The 14,455-nt window shown below is 42.2% G+C and overlaps 1 protein-coding gene across 4 annotated transcripts in view; it reads right to left on the bottom strand.

The window, feature by feature from the left end:
• The window catches only part of ARHGAP17 (Rho GTPase activating protein 17), a 49,747-nt gene that overhangs the window by 20,105 nt on the left and 15,187 nt on the right, over positions 1–14,455 (bottom strand). For all 4 annotated transcript variants that reach the window (XM_038763716.1, XM_038763719.1, XM_038763718.1 and 1 more), the window contains exons 2-10: positions 14,174–14,278; positions 9,419–9,492; positions 6,854–6,965; positions 6,553–6,629; positions 5,195–5,306; positions 4,287–4,355; positions 4,031–4,112; positions 1,707–1,834; positions 124–235 (exon numbers count right to left, since the gene is read on the bottom strand). In XM_038763716.1, the coding sequence (XP_038619644.1) occupies positions 124–235; positions 1,707–1,834; positions 4,031–4,112; positions 4,287–4,355; positions 5,195–5,306; positions 6,553–6,629; positions 6,854–6,965; positions 9,419–9,492; positions 14,174–14,221 (814 nt within the window). In that variant the 5' untranslated portion in view covers positions 14,222–14,278. The remainder of the gene's footprint in view (positions 1–123; positions 236–1,706; positions 1,835–4,030; positions 4,113–4,286; positions 4,356–5,194; positions 5,307–6,552; positions 6,630–6,853; positions 6,966–9,418; positions 9,493–14,173; positions 14,279–14,455) is intronic.

Raw genomic sequence — 14,455 nt, 5'->3', positions numbered from 1 at the left:
CAACAACCATATTTATTGAGCGCTTACAGTGTGCAGAGCACTATATTAAGCGCTTGTGAGAGTACAACAGTTTCGGCACTTTCCCCGGTCCCTGCCCCAAAATTCCGGCTTTTTATATTTTACCTGCAACAGCATGAGGATCTGAATAAAATTCATCCAGTTGGGAAGTTGAACAGTCCAAGGCAGCCTTCAGTTTTTTCAGCTTGGAGGCTCCGGCTCCAATACGGAACAAGCCCTAAATGAGACACCAATTAAAGATCATTCTGTATGAATAATGAATTTTCAACTCTGTAGCAATTTCCAGTACTGGGGCCCCATTGCAAAAACAACTGTCTTCCTCTTTTCAGAATGATTTTCAGTACTTCAGGCATTGTTAATGATGTCACTGAGAAAATAAACAGCCGATGAGGGGTCTTTTAAAAATAGAGGCATTACTGGATTTTTAAAAAGGAGGCTACAAAACCAGACATCCTCAAGGAGAAGTCTCTATGTGCTTTCATCATCATCATTAATGTAAGAGATTTCCTTCAGCCCCCCACTTCCCCAAAGTGAGAGCTCACAATTACACTATGCTCCAGAGAATCTCTAGCTTTACCTAAGCTAACAGAGGCAAGTGCCAAGGTTTATACATGAATCCTTTAGAAGGATTGAATATATGCAAAAGAGTTAGTTGGTACATTGCCCTCTCTTACCCCCTTTAAAGCCACCTAAAGGCTACAGTCCTCTTAACAAATGACTCCTATGGGCTGTCAGGACAGGAAGGCGAGTGAGAATGGAAGTGGGAGCCCCCAGATGTGTGCCCCCCGCCATCCCCCTCTGCCCAAATCCCTTGGGCCTCTTGGCTTCATTCTGGGATACTGAAGGGATCCCAACCTCTCATTCTGGCTGTCTTTCTACTTTAAATCCTCCATGATCACCTGCTTCCCTGGTGGGTACTGTTCCTCAAACAAAAGCAAGAGGGATGACTCTGGTCGAGAAGAAAAGGGACTCTCCAATGTCACCCTTGCGGAGGGGCCCTAATCTAGGTGTTCCAGAATGTCAAGCACACTCTCGGCACAAAACTGGTGGTTTAGAAGAGCAACAGTGACCAGTGGACATCAGTATCCATCCACCACAGGATAATGTCCCGCCATGGTTACCTCCACATTATTCCCACAGGCCCCCCCCATAATACGCATGCCTGACATTTCTTCCCCTCCCCAGATCAAACTCCCTACACAGGAAATGCCCTACTCTCCAGGGGCTCCATTTGAGTCCATCATACCTAGGACTCTTGTTACTGTAACCTTCACCCCAGACCTCCCACCCCAGCCCAAAAGATCTTGAAGCAGCCCCTCCTTTAAAACATTAGCAAATTCTTCCCCCGAAAGTAGCAATGCCTCCACATCCCTCTCACACAGGATCCTTAGCTCCTAACGGTGAGAGTAGCAGGGCCTGAGGCCTTCTCCCCCCTTACACACAAACACACACACTGTTTTTCTGAAATTTGAGGTGCAGGTCTCAGAGCACGAGGTTAAATCAACCATTTCTTTATGTCTTTCAGCATGCACAGTGCATTTTGGGAGTTGACAGGAAGACTAAAAACAATTGGAATTTTTTTTTTTTTTTACTATCTGTCATGTCCCACTTCGATCGCTTTACTAGGAAAAATAGATCCTACCAACAAAGACAAGTATATGTTATGTAACATTACTGATGTCACCTACCTCCTCTCTCATGCCAGTTTCTAAAAGCAGCATTACACAGGCTTCGATGGGGAGTGCAATTTCACGAGAACTGCGCTTCAGATGCTCTTCCAATGGTGTCCCAAAGGCTGGTTTTTCTGCCCATTTGTCTACAGCAGCAAACCACTTAGTGAGACAACCAACAATTTGCATAGTAACCAAATCTACCACCCACGGCCCCAGAATGAAATTTCAGAAAGTTAAGCTGTCAAAAATTTGGGTGGAGGATAATTAAGGCCATCTTATCACAATAGAGCAGGGACAATTAAAAGGGTAAGACAAGGGTTTAGGTATTAATCTGGAAATATTCAGAATTTTTTTTAAATGGTATTTGTTAAGTGCTTTACTATCTGCCAGACACCGTACTAAGCGCTGGGATAGATATGAGATAATCAGGTTGGACACAGTCCATGTACCACATGGGGCTCATAACCTCAATGCCTATTTTACAGATGAGGTAACTGAGGCCCAGAGAAGTGAAGTGACTTGCCCAAGGTCACTTGGCAGATAAGTGGTGGAGCCGGAATTAGAACCCGGGTCCTCTGACTTCCAAGCCGGTACTCTATCAACTAGGCCATGCTGCTTTTCTAATTCATAATATACATATTTTCATCTACACTCAGCATTTAATTATATTTTGAGGAACCTGTGCAATAGCAATCTTTTGATTTAACAATATTGCTGATATTTTCACAGATCAAGTGTTTATTTTAGCTTTGCAAATTTAGCACTTGCCCACAGATTCATAACCTAAAATAATTGGGCTGATCATATGACCTGTTCTGTGATTGTTAAAACTAAAGATTGTAATCAAATCATTAATTCTGAAATCATTTAGGCTACTGATTCTCCCAAGTGTATCATCCTCTAGATTGCAAGCTCACTGAGGGTGGCGATCTTGTCTACCAATTTACTGTACGCTCCCAAGTGCTTAGTACAATGCTCTGCATACAGTAAGCCCTAAAATAACACTGACTGCTCAGTCTTTAGAGTACCAGTGTAAACATGACATATGGAAAAATGTGGTAGATGGGTTCCAAACACTTTAAGGTCTCTACACCAATTCTGCCCCTCATTTATATTTGGCTTTAAATGACCAAAAAAAAAAAGATGAACTGAAAAATATGGTGACAGATGGAGGACATTCTACATACATAAAATGGTATTAGAAATACTGTTTATCTTGGAGTGAAAAATAATGTTAAGTTCTGCCTCACCCTAAATATCCTGAGCCCATCCCACTAACAGGGGACTATTACTGTTGGCCAAAACAGAACTTATATTGACTATGGCTTGAAGATGCTCTAATATATTTTGGCATAATGAAGAGTCAGCTCCCTTTCAAACAGGATCACGAGGGCGATATGTGAACAGAGAAAGGAATGTCATCTCAGTAATGATATGGATGTGATTAGTTTAGCCAGCTGCTAACATATCTGCTATGTGCCAGAGATGTTGTCCATTTTTTGATGCCACATCTTTTGGGAGGTGGATAACACTGACAGAAGACAGGCTAAACCAGTGGGGACCATTAAACCAACACCCGGACTTTCCATTTCAGTTAGGCAAGACATGGTTATAAGACAGAAATATTAACTTGGAAAACCAAGCCTGCACCACTGTCTTAAGTGAAGCAAATTCAGACCAACAGTTTATCTTAACCTCTTTCATGGTTAAGAGGAGTCAGCATTCTGCCTGGGGGGCAGAGAGGATAGGAAGGAGCTTTGGATTTATCACTCAAAAGCAGCTCTCCAGGTCAGAATTGCACTTCCTTTCTGCTTTGGCACACATCTTTATCACCTCTAGGATCTGAAGCAAGAATTCAGCTTTAGGACACATACTGGGAGTTGGGATTTGTGTGGAGACACGCAGGTATTCCAGAAGAAGTGCGAATTGATTTGGAGAGCACTTTTAAATGTCCCAGAATACCAGAATGGAATCCACGGTCCTGAAACTGGACACTGTGACACAAATATCTAATATTGGGAAGGATAATTCAATGATGGGGCAGAGGGGTCTAGATACCTTATGTAGAAGCTGGGGTATTCTAGAATCATTCAAAAACGGGTGAGCTTTTCTCTTCACTTGTGGGTTCCAGGGAAAATACTACATTAGTAGGTTAATATTGACTTGGAAGAAAAGAGAATGCAGCAGCAAGAGATGAAAGTATGTTGAGGAATGTAACTGCATTAAAACTGGAGGGAGCTTCAAAAAAGGGACCGCATGCAAGAGTCAAGGTAAAGAAAAATATTGCAGAGGTGGCGAAGGCAAGGAGAAGATATCAGCCAGAGCACAAGTTACATTACCTTGATGACCTTGAATTTCAGGGAGGGCCTTTTCTAAGACTGCTAATGCCTTTCTATGGTAATCTGCTTGGGCTTCTAATAACTGAGAACAGAACCCACATTTTAAAACAAAAGAAATGTTAGCTTCTGATGACACACATAAAATAAAATGGCTTAGCATACGAAACCATTTTTGTTTGAAAGAGACAAAATGTTATGAGGATTACCAAAATTCAGGTAACTTTTACACAAGTCGTCATGAGAAAACACTACTTACCATAACAAAGTATCTGGCATACTCTCCCTCTTTGGCTACAAAGTTATACATGTCTGCGGCAAGTTGATCCTGGTGATAAGGAAGAAAGATCATTTTCAAAAGTTTTTTTTTTAAAAAAAGCCACACACACGTGGGAGAAAATTAGACCTAAATGAAGAGACATGATTTTGATCTCTTATTTTAATTCTGCTTTGTCACAGAACAGTTGACAAGCCATTTCAGCCCCTGAGATCTGCTTCCCTCTTCAAAATAAGGAAGCCCATCCAATTTTGCCCATTAAGCAACCTCCACTAGAAACATAAGTGGCAAATGTAGCTACCAGTAATTACCTGTGATGGAATCCTAGGCTTCACCCTGTGCAATCAGGTTCTACAGAGTCTAAAAACTTCTATCAGTAAATATTTACTTAGCATCCACCAAGTGGGTAACAAAAATCCCCAAAGCATAACCTGAGTAAGGGGATGTCCTAATCAAAAAAACACAATGTCTGTCCTCAGTACAGGGCTGTTAACAAGGGTTACTGCCTGGGGAAACAGCACTCCACGATCGGTTTGAAACCCTCCTGGGGCTACACAATTTGGAAATTAGACCAGCTGCATTAAAATGGAAGCAGAAGGGGAAGGGAGGAAATAGCACACTGTAACACGGTCCACCACGGAAAAATGTGACATTTCAGCCAAATGGGCTATTCTTAGATGCTGGTGGGTAATGATGAAACGGATCTGATTTTTCAAGTAAAGAATCTTAAAATTTCCACATTAATTCATCAAGATGGTAGTCCTTTCAGCGTCAAAAATTCTGAACCTTTAAACAGCTTCATATTAAACAAAAAATAGACTGATCTTGCAGTTACAGATACCCAAGAACAAGCCTCTCCAGAGAAATTCTCTCAAGAGAAGTCCCCATACCTTGCATTGTTCTACTTTGTTAGCAGCTTCATCCATTTCTTCTTTCAGAGAGTCTATTTTTGATGGAAGGCCCTGAAAGTTAGTTCCTGAAGACTTGTGAGCTTGATTCCATCTGTAAAATCAAAAACATAAATCCATCAGCCTTGGCAAGAATAAAGAAGTCCACAGTTATGGTCAGCCAAAGCTCACCATTTTATTCCTCCAACAGACTCTGGAGATATATTGACCTTCCAATGTTTTCAACCCTCCCTTCTGAGCAATTTATTAGACACTTCACATCCCCTGAGCTGCGGGGAGGAAAGGAAATAGAGCAACTCAAAACTTGCATCTTTCAAAAGTCCATTTCATTGAATGGTCCAATAAATCACATTCCATCACCCCTTAGGCCACCAATAGACCACCACTACGCCCATCTTCAAAGACCTAAGACCACATCTCCTCCAAAGAGACCTTTGCCAACTACGCCCTGACTTTCCTGCCTAAACCCTCCCTTCTGCAACACCTATCCACTTGGGTCTGCTCCCCTTCAGCACCTTGATAGTCACCGCCCGCCTCCGGCTTCACAGCACTTTTGTACATATCCGTGACCTATGTATATATTTTGTAATTTCTTTATACAGCCATACTATATTTATATTAATGTCTGTCTCCCTCTCTAGACGGTAAGCTCAATGTGGGCAGGGAACATCTCTACCAACTCTGTAGTACTCTCCCAAGCACGTAGTACAGTGCTCTGGACCCAGTAAGCACTCAGTAAGTACCACTGATGGATGTACATACCCATCTGTAACTTACTGTAATGTCCGTCTTTCCCTCTGCTCTGGTTTGTAAGCTCCTTGTAGGCAGAGATTGTCTATACCTATTCTTTTCTACTGAACTCATCTTAGTGCTCAGTACAGTGCTTTTCATACAGTAAGCTCTCAATAAGTATCATTTATTGATTGTTTAACTAGGGATCTTCAAGTTTCCTTGGCCTACATAATCACAGTGCACTGCACCTTTCCCCAGGTGTCTAGGCATTTCATTCCAGCAGACACTTAAACTTTAGTGACCCTTCTTCCATTGTCTCTGTTGGCTGGATCGTTTCGGGGGCAAACTGGGCCACTTTAACGATGAGAGCATTTATTAAGCCCCTATCATGTACGAAATGTGCTAAGCACTGAGGAAGATATAGCATGGTCAGATTAAACGTGGGGCTGTCCCACACAGGGCTCACAATCTAAGAGGGAAGCAGAACTAACATTTTCAACCCCCACATTCTACAGGTAAGGAAATGGAGGCACAGAGAGGCTAAGTGAAGTGCTTGAGGTACTACTGCTGTAATAAGAAATTTTCTGTTTTCACCGTTTTCATCTCACCTGGCTCTGACAGAATCCCAGTCTAATACCAATTTAGAAAGCTGCTTCCTCTGCTTCTGAATGTTGGGAATTTCCACCTGGAAAGAGAGAACAAATTCAGCTGTCTAACTTTTGTTTCTATCCTGAAAGGTCATAAAAATTCATTTGCAAATCCAATTAAAAGAAGCATCTTTACAAAAAATTGTATCATTATGAAAAGTTCTTTCCAAGTGCAGCGACATCAGGGAGCACTCCTTTTCTCTAAAAATTTTATTTGCATCCAGACCGAGCTATATTATTTCCTTTTAAACCGAGCGATTACCTCTGCTAGTGTATTCAGTGGATCCATTATGTCCTTTTCAACCAAGACCTCGTGTAGCGAGAGCTCAATGGCCAGTTTATTCTCAGTATCACCACATGTCTCCAACATTTTCCTTAAAAAACGAACAAAAAAACCCATAAAACAAAACCCAAATGATCAGTAAAGAAAGTAAATACTATTAATGCAGAATGAAAATATGCTAGTTACTTCCTTTGGAGGCTTCGAATTTCCATATTCCCAGAATATTAACTTTCAAATGGGACACACAGAGATCAGTGACAATTTAAGTGTACTCATTTATTTAAATATTTTGTAGAAGTTAAAAGGTATAAAATCTCAACCACATTCGGGTTACCATGGATTGAGATGAATAAAACAGGAGGGTCAGGTAAGGGCAGCACTAAGCTTTGCAGAAGAGCTTATTTCAAGAGGCAGACTTTTCCTAAACTGATAGTTTCCAGAAACAAGGATTTCAACGTTTTGCTGACCAAATAAACCAACTGCATAAGCTCATGAAACTGTCCAAGTCACACAAAACCCTATTCATGGAGTAGTTCTACATGATTTATGCATCAAAGCAAACTTCCAAGAGGAGGAGAAATATTCAAAGCTCTGTGACCATCTTCAGATCACTTTCAGTTTAAACACAGAGCTTTCCTTCACATATAAAAATGGCACTACTGGTGATGAGATTCCATCCGATATTAAATGCCTGCAGTGGTTGGAGCACTATTCAAGGTCTTGGGGACACTGATAAAGAGAAAAGAGCCATGTTCCGTGTTCTCAAGGAGCTGACAAAACAATGGAGGAAACTGGAGACAAATTGGCAAATAAACTATATCTAAGAGTTCATAGACAGGTGAATACATAAACAAACAACAGATAAATACATAAGTGCTAAAAATAGCTAATAGGATGGCCTGAGTGGGCACGGAGGAAACATCATCAAAGGCATTTAGCTCCTTGTGGGCGGGAATGTGTGTTTGTTGTAGCCTTCAACTCTCCCAAGCGCTTAGTACAGTGCTTTGCAAGCAGTGAGCGCTCAATAAATATAATGGAAAGAAAGAGGAGGTAGCTTTTTATGGACAGTTTTGAAGGCGTATAAGACATGGGATACCAAATTCTAGTTACCACAAAAAGAGATTAGAAAATAAAAAAATAAAGGCTCAGTTTTACCACTACATGAAACCATAGTTCAATCACACCTGGAATACTGTGTTTTATGAGCGACATGAGGACAACCAAGATGATCAGCTGGATGGAGAAACTTCTGAATGAGAGAGGGCTGAAAAGTTTAGGTCAGATATACAGAAGTGCCAAGGTGATTGAGGCGGCGGCATAACCAGAAAGGTGGGGGACTAGACAGGGAATGCCTCTTACAGGTAGTGATTTTTTGAAGGGTTTTGAAGGAGGGGAGAGATGTGTTTTGGCAGAGCTGGGGGTAGGGGGAAGAGGGGAAGTTCAGGGAGGGTTCAAGGCATGAGCAACAGATGAAGGAGGATGGGTTTGTGGGGGAGGTACAGCAACACTGTTAGCTAGGAAGAGTGAAGAACCTAAGTGGAAGGAACAAATAGATAAAGGGAAAGGATCAACGCTACAATATTTCCTCAAGGAATCATACTGTTGAAGAATAAAGTTTCTCACTGCAAATTTCTTTAAGAATGCCATCAGTTCCCGGTGCTCTACATTTTTTAATGGCCATGTCTGTGTTGGTTTCTTCCTCCAAAGCTTGAACTCAGGCTTTGCCTTTTTTTAATGGTATTTGTTAAACGCTCACTATGCGCCAGACACTTTATTAAGCACTGAGGTAGACAAAAGATAATCGGGTTGGACACGGTCCATGTCCCTCATGGAGCTCACAGCTTTCACCTCCATTTTACAGATAAAGGAACTGCGGCATAAGCGGCGGGGCCGGGACTAGAATGTGGGTCCTCTGAGTCCTCGGCCTGTGTTTTATCCACTGGGCCATGCTGCTTCCCATTTTGACTTCCCGTTTTGATCTGTTCTTTAGGTAACTGAGGTACAGAGAAACGCTGCAAAGGCTAATTGCCACAGTTGACTTCAAAGTCTAATCTGGGACCAAACCACAGCCTGCACACGCACAGACGGCTCTCTGCTGGGCTGTCACGTTTCCTGTCTGCGGTGCCGACCACGGGTTTCTCTTATTCGCTTTCATGTGGAGGTTAAGAGACCACAGATAGTTCAATTCCACAGATAATCCAGAAATCATCTCATTTTGTCCAATAGCCTTAAACCTTCTCCTCAACCACAACTTTTACAAAAACTACTAACGAGTAGTAAAATGAACTGCCCATGTTCATCCTCTGATGGAGGTGTTAACAGGCAGGAAATTGCCAAAAGACAGGAAGCAGAAAGGAAAGAGAGAGGCAAAGAGCCCAAATAATCTACAAATTTAAAAAACAAAAACAACCAAAACAAAAACCCAAACCAGAATTTTACTATGTATTCGACTGTTTTAATAAACTTCCAAAACAATTCATGCCTGTTGACATGCACCAATCTTTGTAAATGACACCATATTCCGAAGAAAAATTGACTGCTTACCCCAAGAGAGAATCTTCAAGCTGACCGGATGCTTCTTGCATATTTTGAGCAAGTGCTGTCTGAGGGAGTTTTTTCTGTAATTTAGAAAGTACCCATTAAGTAATACTGAAAGAAGGAAATACCTGATTGTTTCGGTTTGTTTGCTTCTAACTTTTCCCAGTTCCATATTCTCTACTTAAAGCCACAAAATTTCATATGTATAACACATACCTCCTGAAATTTTAAGAACCATTTCATGACTCCCTGCTGACATTTATATAATAGGCACCCTTTCAATGGGCAAGAAATTTAGCTGCAATTTTCTGAATAAAATAATTGTGAACAATACTGGGTTCCACAAATTTCCCTCATCACATATTACTGAAAATAAGTTTCAATATGACTATTTTTTTCTTTTGTTTAAATGGTGTTTAAGCACTTACTCCTTCCCAGACTGAGCCCCTTTTTTCCTATCCTCCTCCCTATCCCCTCCGCCCTACCTCCTTCCCCTCCCCACAGCACTTGTATATATATATGTTGCTACAGATTTATTACTCTATTTTACTTGTACATATTTACTATTCTATTCATTTTGTTAATGATGTGCATATAGCTTTAATTCTATTTGTTCTGACGACTTTAACACCTGTCTTCATGTTTGGTTTTCCTGTCTGTCTCCCGCTTCTAGACTGTGAGCCCGTTGCTGGGTATGGACCATCTCTATATGTTGCCGACTTGTACTTCCCAAGCGCTTAGTATAGTGCTCTGCACACAGTAAGTGCTCAATAAATACGACTGAATGAATGAATGAACTTACTATGTGCCAGGCACTGTATTAAGCACTGAGGCAGATACCAGATAATCAGGTTGGACACTGTCCATGTCCCAGTCTTAATCCCCATTTTACAGAAGCGGTAACTGAGGCACATGGGTGTGAAGTGACTTGCTCAAAGTCACGTAAAAGATGGGTGGCAGAGCCAGGATTAGAGCCCGGATCCTTCTGAGTCCCAGGCCGGGCTCTATCCACTAGGCCACGCTGCTTCTGAAAGTTCAAAATATGCCCAGCCCAGATGCCTCTGGAATCTTCCGCAGGGCCTGATGCATAGCAGCTTCCCCTGGAAGTTCAATTTGCACCCAGGCTGGCCTCAGAAACATACCCTGGGTTCTTTGGGTTGAGCCGGAGATTTCTAGTTCAGAAATGGATCCAAAGTTTCAGTTACATGGATTCTTCCCTCTAAGAATCTCAAACCATTTTGCAAACATGAAATTGGCCTTCCTAGCCCTGTGAGGGGTGGTCTGTCATCCTTATTTTTCAGTTTGGTAGTCTTAAAAACAGACTTCCATGTAGCTGCTTCCCATAATCATCATCATCAATCGTATTTATTGAGCGCATACTATGTGCAGAGCACTGTACTAAGTGCTTGGGAAGTACAAATTGGCAACATATAGAGACAGTCCCTACCCAACACTGGGCTCACAGTCTAAAATGGGGAGACAGAGAACAAAACCAAACATACTAACAAAATAAAATAAATAGAATAGATATGTACAAGTAAAATAAATAAATAAATAGAGTAATAAATATGTACAAACATATATACATATATACAGGTGCTGTGGGGAAGGGAAGGAGGTAAGATGGGGGGATGGCGAGGGGGACGAGGGGGAGAGGAAGGAAGGGGCTCAGTCTGGGAAGGCCTCCTGGAGGATTCCACTACCTCCAGTGCAATGTACACAAGGCAATAATAATCCATCACCCTCAAAAAAATTATTGACAAAAGGAGCATAGTTTAATAATGATGTGTTCTAATATCTTAGTAAAACCATCCATTTGCAACCAGTCTCATAGAAGAGCAATAATTCCGATACTTGTTAAGCACTCGCTAAGTGCTAAGACAAGCACTAGAAAAACAGCGTGGTCTAGTGGAAAAAGCACAGGCTTGGGAGTCAAAATACCTGGGTTCTAATGCCACATGACCCTGGGCAAGTCACTTAACTTCTCTGTGACTCAGTCACCTGATCAGTAAAATAGGGACCGAGACTGACTGACTTTATTCTAGATGAATTCCTGCAGAATGAATGCCAGTTTCACTTAGTCATTATGTGAAAAAAATGAAACCAACTCACCCTAACAGGTCTATCGAACAATGAATGCCCTTTGCAAAATGTCAAGTTACAGGCAGAATTTTAACTTCGGGAGAGGTAGTTTGGAAAATGCAAATAATTTAATTTTCTAGAAAATACAGATTGCTAAATTTGCTTTAAAGCGGCAATGTTATTCAATTTAGCATGGAATATCTGACAAAGGAAGGAGCAGGAGTCAGGAAAGCACACTCTATAGCTTTGGTTTAATTTTTGCTGCACCATCTTTGATGGGTGACATAAAAATCATTATTATTTGTTTACAATGGGCCAAGCACTGTATTAAACACTGGGGTAAACAATATGAACAGATGGGACACAGTCCCCGTTCCACATGGGGCTCACAGTCTAAAAAGGGAGGGAGAAGAGATACTGAATCCCCATTTTAGAGATGAGGAAGCTGAGGCACATAATAGTTAAGTGACTTGCCCAAGACTATGCAGTAGACAAGTGGAGGAGCCGGGATTAGACCCCAGGTCCTCTGATTTCCAGGCCTAGCTATGTGTCCGAGTTCTCCAACTACTTGCGAAGGGATAAGGATCTTTACTCTCCCCTTTCTGCCAAGACCTTATGAAGATGAACAAGGACAGGTGGAATTTGTGTTAGGTGATTTTTTTTTCCCTCAGCAGTCCTCTTTCCAATCCTTTCCCTCTTCCTATTTATCCTTAGTTCTGCCATAAATCATCTTCTGGATCCAAGTTCCTTGAGGGCAGGGATTGGGTCTCCTTATACTTTTGTACTCTAAATGTGCCGGTCCAGTGCTCTGCACAAGTAAGCACTCAAATACTGCTTTGCACATAGTAAGCACTTAATAAATGCCATTATTATTATTATTATTATTTTTACTCATCACTAGATTGATCCCGCCTATCGCGCTCTCCCCATACCTCCCTCTAGGATAGTTCCTGTTGGCCCATTTCTAATAGTCTACCTGTCTTCCCCTCCTGCTTATCTGCACTTCCTTCATGCCCCTTCCCTTGTTGGCGTGCTTTTCTACTACTACTACTACTACTAATAATAATAATAATAATAATAGTATTTGTTAAGTGCATGCCAGGCACTGTACTAAGCCCTGGGGTGGAGACAAGCAAATCAGGTTGGACACAGTCCCTGTCCCACGTGGGGCTCCCAGTCTCAATCCCCATTTTACAGATGAGGTAACAGGCCCAGAGAAGTGAAGCAACTTGGCCAAGGTCACACAGCAGACAAGTGGCAGAGCCGGAATTAGAAACCATGACCTTCTGATTCCCAGGCCTGTGCTCCATCTGCTATGCCACCATTCTCTTCTCTTGAGCTCTCTACCACCTTCTTTGGTATCTCTTGCTCCTGTCTCGCTCCACCCTTAAAGGAAAAAGGACTCAGGTGTGTAGGGATGGGATGGTTGCTGCAGTATTTTGGGGACTTCCAGGCTAAAACACCCTCACAGATCTTACTTAAATTGGGTTAAGCTTATAACGAGAGTAATGATAATTTTGGAATTTGTTAAGCTCTAATAACCATGTCCAACCTGATTAACTTGTACCCATCCCAGTGCTTAACACACAGTAAGGGCTTAATAAGTACAATAATAACAATCAATAGCACCAATATGTACCAATATGTACAATGGTTAAGTGAACTGCTCAAGACCCCACAGCAAGCAATTTGCAGAGCTGGAATGAGAACCTAGGTTTTTTTATTCCCAGGCCCACACTCTTTCCACTAGCCACATTGCTTCTGATACTCGGCTTCCATTTGCCAGGAATTTTCTCCAAATAAATCTCTTGGAGTTTTTTTTAATTCCGAGCCTTCCAACAGCTCCACAACCCGGGACTTATTCGGGAAAGGCTGCCAGCGCCCAGAGACCAAAACTTTAGCTTCCTCCACCCCAGCCAGCACTAGAAGGAGTTGAGGGAGATTCTCCACAGCCAAGTCTTAGCTGAGTTCCCACGGATTTTTCCACCCTTTCCCAAATATGGAGGTGGGCACCCAGGACACAAGACACATGGGAATTTTATTATAATTACTATTATTATTCTTTGTTTTAAATGCTTCATATGTGACAAGGACAGTTCTAAGCGCTGGGGTAGTTGCAAGTTAATCAAGTCAGACACGGCCCCTGTCCCACGGGGGCTCACCATCTAAGTAGGGGGGAGAACGGGCAGTGAACCCCCAATTTACAGATGAGGAAACCATGGAACAGAGAAGTGAAGTGATTTGACCATGGTTGCACAGCAGGCAACTGTCAGATCCAGGATTAGAACCCAGGCCCATGCTCATTCCACTAGGCCACACTGCTCCTCAATTTCATGGGAACGAGAATGTAATGGAGGTGGGGGGCAGGGGGAGGTGGTGCAGTGCTGTCACCACAGAGGACTGCAACTGCCATCTGATTATCGGATCCTAAAGGATTTTGTTGGCTGGAAATCTCAACCCATGTCATAATCTTACCAGCTTAATTCTAGGGCTCAATCTACTTACATAGCAGCACCTGATTGGATGAAGGGGAGAGGGAAAGAGAGGTGGGGGCACCAGAAAAGAGAGAGCCTGTCTGGCATGAAGGGGAGAGGGAAAGAGAGATGGGGGCACAAGGAAAGAGAGCGCCTGTCTGGCAGAAAGGCACATGAAATGTAAAAAAAAGGACCAGATACTTACATGTCTCTTCTCTGAATCGGTTCCCTGCTGACCCTGGAAACATCCCATTAGGCGCTTATAGGAATTGTGGCACACTGATCGGACCGTGTCGAGCCGCCTCTCGATCTGACAAGCCATGGGGAGAGAGACAAATCATCATCTATTCATCTACTGGCAAGTAATAATAATGATGGCATTTATTAAGTGCTTACTATGTGCAAAGCACTAGAACCTCTTTCCACTTGCCAGTTATATCTTCCTATCGCTAACACCCCGCTAAATGTTAAACTCTAAATTCTAAAC

Source organism: Tachyglossus aculeatus, chromosome 21, assembly GCF_015852505.1.
Source record: "Tachyglossus aculeatus isolate mTacAcu1 chromosome 21, mTacAcu1.pri, whole genome shotgun sequence".
Classification (NCBI taxonomy): Eukaryota; Metazoa; Chordata; class Mammalia; order Monotremata; family Tachyglossidae; genus Tachyglossus; species Tachyglossus aculeatus.
This window is presented reverse-complemented; position numbering and strand designations above follow the sequence as displayed.